Source organism: Diadema antillarum, unplaced genomic scaffold (assembly GCF_040938485.1).
Source record: "Diadema antillarum isolate AM-2024a unplaced genomic scaffold, OU_Dant_1.0 seq00002822_RagTag, whole genome shotgun sequence".
Lineage (NCBI taxonomy): Eukaryota > Metazoa > Echinodermata > Echinoidea > Diadematoida > Diadematidae > Diadema > Diadema antillarum.
Genome location: NW_027273418.1, coordinates 1 through 3,468, shown reverse-complemented (window position 1 = coordinate 3,468; position 3,468 = coordinate 1). Strand labels below are relative to the sequence as shown.

At 38.0% G+C, this 3,468-nt stretch overlaps 1 protein-coding gene across 1 annotated transcript; it reads right to left on the bottom strand.

The window, feature by feature from the left end:
• Nucleotides 1–283: 283 nt before the first annotated feature.
• On the bottom strand, nucleotides 284–2,552 carry LOC139715118 (FACT complex subunit SPT16-like; the record flags this gene model as incomplete). Its single annotated transcript, XM_071626732.1, has 4 exons — nucleotides 284–462; nucleotides 613–730; nucleotides 1,849–2,079; nucleotides 2,454–2,552. Coding segments are annotated over 4 exons (627 nt in total), but the record flags the coding sequence as incomplete, so codon positions are not given.
• Nucleotides 2,553–3,468: the final 916 nt, after the last annotated feature.

The window sequence follows — 3,468 nt, the reverse complement described above, 5'->3', positions numbered from 1 at the left end:
AATATCATTCTTTTGTGGAAATAACAATAGCAATAATCAACGTGGTCGTAGTTATGGAGATTGTTTTCTAAGTTGGAGAAGTATGCAGTAGTGATTATCGAAATACATTTCTGTAATTTTTTTTAGAGATGAACATTATAAAGAAAAAGATATAAGCACAAGAAGGAAAAGAAGAACGAAGAAAAGGAAATGAGAGAAGAACCACAATCGTTATCTGCAGCGTTGCCATGGTGACGAGTGTTACTACTTGTTCTCACTCAGTAGTCCTTGTGAGGTCACTCACCTGTTCCTGGGTCAAGATGTGTGTCCCGAGGCGGACCTTGGCGAAGGATCCTTCACCCATCACATCCCCCAGGACATATCCACCGACTTTCTTCCGCAGCACCGTGTTATCAGACTTCGATCTCCGCCGCTTTCCATCTCCTTGACCCCTCCCTCCCAATCTCCCTCCTCCTCCTCCTCCTCCTCCACCACCACCACCACCAACAGCACCAAAAGAACCAACAAACAACCAAATAGAACAAAAGAAAACAACATAAAAAACAAAACACAGGACTGATAAATTGACAATGAAATCTGCTCAAGCCCAGTCTTGGCAATTTGCTTGTAGACGCCATGTTGTGACTAGAATCCTCACCGGTTTCAGTCCTCCAGAAGAGAGAGCTGATCTCCATGCCTCCATAAAGTCACCGGGAAACTTGTCCTTCTGGAATGTACCAATAGTGCTGCCCTGTGAGACCACGTTAAAAAAAAAAAGAGACTGGTAAATACATATCCAGGCATCTGCATATGCCAATTAACTTTGGTGTATCCTCAGAGTGCTAACTCCGACAATTTACTTGCCTTTCAAATGGGTAAACTCTGTATTGTTCAACAACAATGTTTTCCACCTATAATTTCATTTTCCCATCTGTAATTTCAATTAATGCATTGCTTCTGCTAGCCTTACTCACACATGAATATCAATACTAAATCCATCCTCCTCGATGCCCATCCATTCCCTACGAGATGCTAATATTCCTGAAGACTCTGTACAGAACTATGCCCAGATGTCTAGAGGTTGAGTATTAACGTTAATCCAATCTTTCTAGCCAACATTACTCCAAAAAATTCTAAATGAAGTTGAAAAAACAAAAAACCTTACTTCCTCTAAGATTGCCATTACGACATCTACATGTAAATGAGTGAACTACCTTTACCATGGTAACTATTTTTCTTTTGCTTAATTTACAGTGCACTCCCGTTACAACGAACACAGTTATAACGAAATTTCGTTATAACGAAGTAAAACTTCTGGTCCCAAAATTATCGCCATTAAAGTCTAAGTTACAAAATTCGCTTGTAACGAACACGGTTACAATGAAATTCTTGTTATAACAAAGTCTTTTCCGAGCACCACTGACAAAGAAAAACAAAAGAAATGTGCTGCGTTATAACGAAATGCGGATCGCTTTCGAAAATACGTAGCGGAACAAGGCATTTACAGCGTCTCTGTATGGGCGAACGCGTCACATCACTGTGTGTTCGCTTGGTGTGTCATGCACAAATTCCGAGGGGAACTTGCATTATTGTAATACAATAATCTGAAATTGATTAACTACCGGTATTTGTTTTATTGTTCACATAGCTTTCCAGTGTATGACGAGTATTCAACAAACAGAATATCTATATGCGTAGCTTCCTTGTTTTCGTTATATATTGTATTTGTTCGGTTATAACGAAATTTCGTTATAACGAAAGAAAACTGCCGGTCCCGAGCATTTCGTTATCACGGGAGTGCACTGTACTTTCCTTTAAAATCCCAGTCTAGCTATGTCTACATATTGCCCAGCATGACCTCTGCCTAACCTCTCTACTGCCCTTGATGGCCGCCACCAGCTTGTCAAAGTTGGCCTTGTTGGAGTCACCCTTCTCCCGGACGAGAAGCGTGATGGCAGGCACGCCATTCTGATTCTCCTTCTCCTGATTGGACGAGACCTGGCGCAGGAACTCAACCTTCTTCTTGCTGGCCAGGAAGTAGATGTGTTCTTGGCACAGTACCATGACGGTGTCGGTGAGCTCGTAGCCAAACAGCCATGTCTGTTTGAGCGATAGAATAAAGACATCATAATTAAAAATTGAACAAGCATTTCCTTGACTCTCTTCCTCCAAACTTTATGTTTTCTTTTCCTATAAAATTCTTGTTTGTCTTTTTTTTTGGGGGGGGGGTTGGGGTGAGAGTGTCAAAGAAAAAATCAAGCAGCTAAATAAAATTTCATTCACAAGCATTATAAAAAAACATTATATCAAAGAATTTAGAACTGCAAATGGGCATTCCATTTTATAATCTCACCATATATTTACATAAACTCATGTGTTCTCTTGCTCTTTCTGCATGATTCACTGAATCCACAAACTAGTATGTTTGGTGTATTAAAATTCCACTCTAAATACAGTGAAAAATGGAAACCCACCTGAAGAGCGGTAGACTTGGCATAAACAACATCCTCGTCAACTCCCACAGCTGTCACTATGGCATCAGTCGACTTCAGCTTGCTGTTCTCTGCTGGAGACTGCATAGCAGAAAATTCATACATAACAAGAATTCACCTTACACCATATCTTATTAAGAAAATAATAAAGAGCTTTTGATATAACATGATTGTATATAATACAATAAATATAATATAATATAATATAATATAATATAATACAATATAACAGAATATAATACAACACAGAATATAACATATCATATATTATGCAATATCATATTTTTAAAGGACAAGTTCACCTTCCTAGACATGTGGGTTGAGTAAATGCAGCAATATTTACAGCAGAACACATCAGTGAGAGTTTGAGGAAAATCTGACACTCCATTCAAAAGTTATGAATTTTTGAAGTTTCTGCTCAGTCATGGCTGGATGAGAAGACTACTCTATAGCTTGTGATGTCACATGTGTACAACAATATAAAGAGAGAATAAAGAAAATTCAACATACACTTTGTATTTTCATTTTTCTTGCATAACAAAAGAACACTTGACTTCTCTCTTTCAGAAGGTAGGAAGAATAATATTGCCCTCAAGAAACATCAGGAACAAGTCAAAGAAATGGGCACTTTATTCAAAAAGTAAAGTTTTGTGAAATTCTCTTTTTATTTTCATTATATTGTTGTACGCATGTGACATCATGCACTGTAGTAGTCTTCTCATCCAGCAGTGACTGCGCGGATACTTAAAAAATTCATAACTTTTGAATGGATTGTCAGATTTCCCCCAAACTTTAACAGATGTGTTCTACTAATACATTTTTATTGTTGCATTCACTCAATCCACATGTATATGAGGGTGGACTTGTCCTTTAGTTAAAAATACAATATGCTATGTTTACTGTAATATATGCAGGACATGAATAATCATGGGTTCAATGAGATATTACTCTAGATATACAATGTAAGCCCACTTCATGGACAGATAAGAAGTCTTGG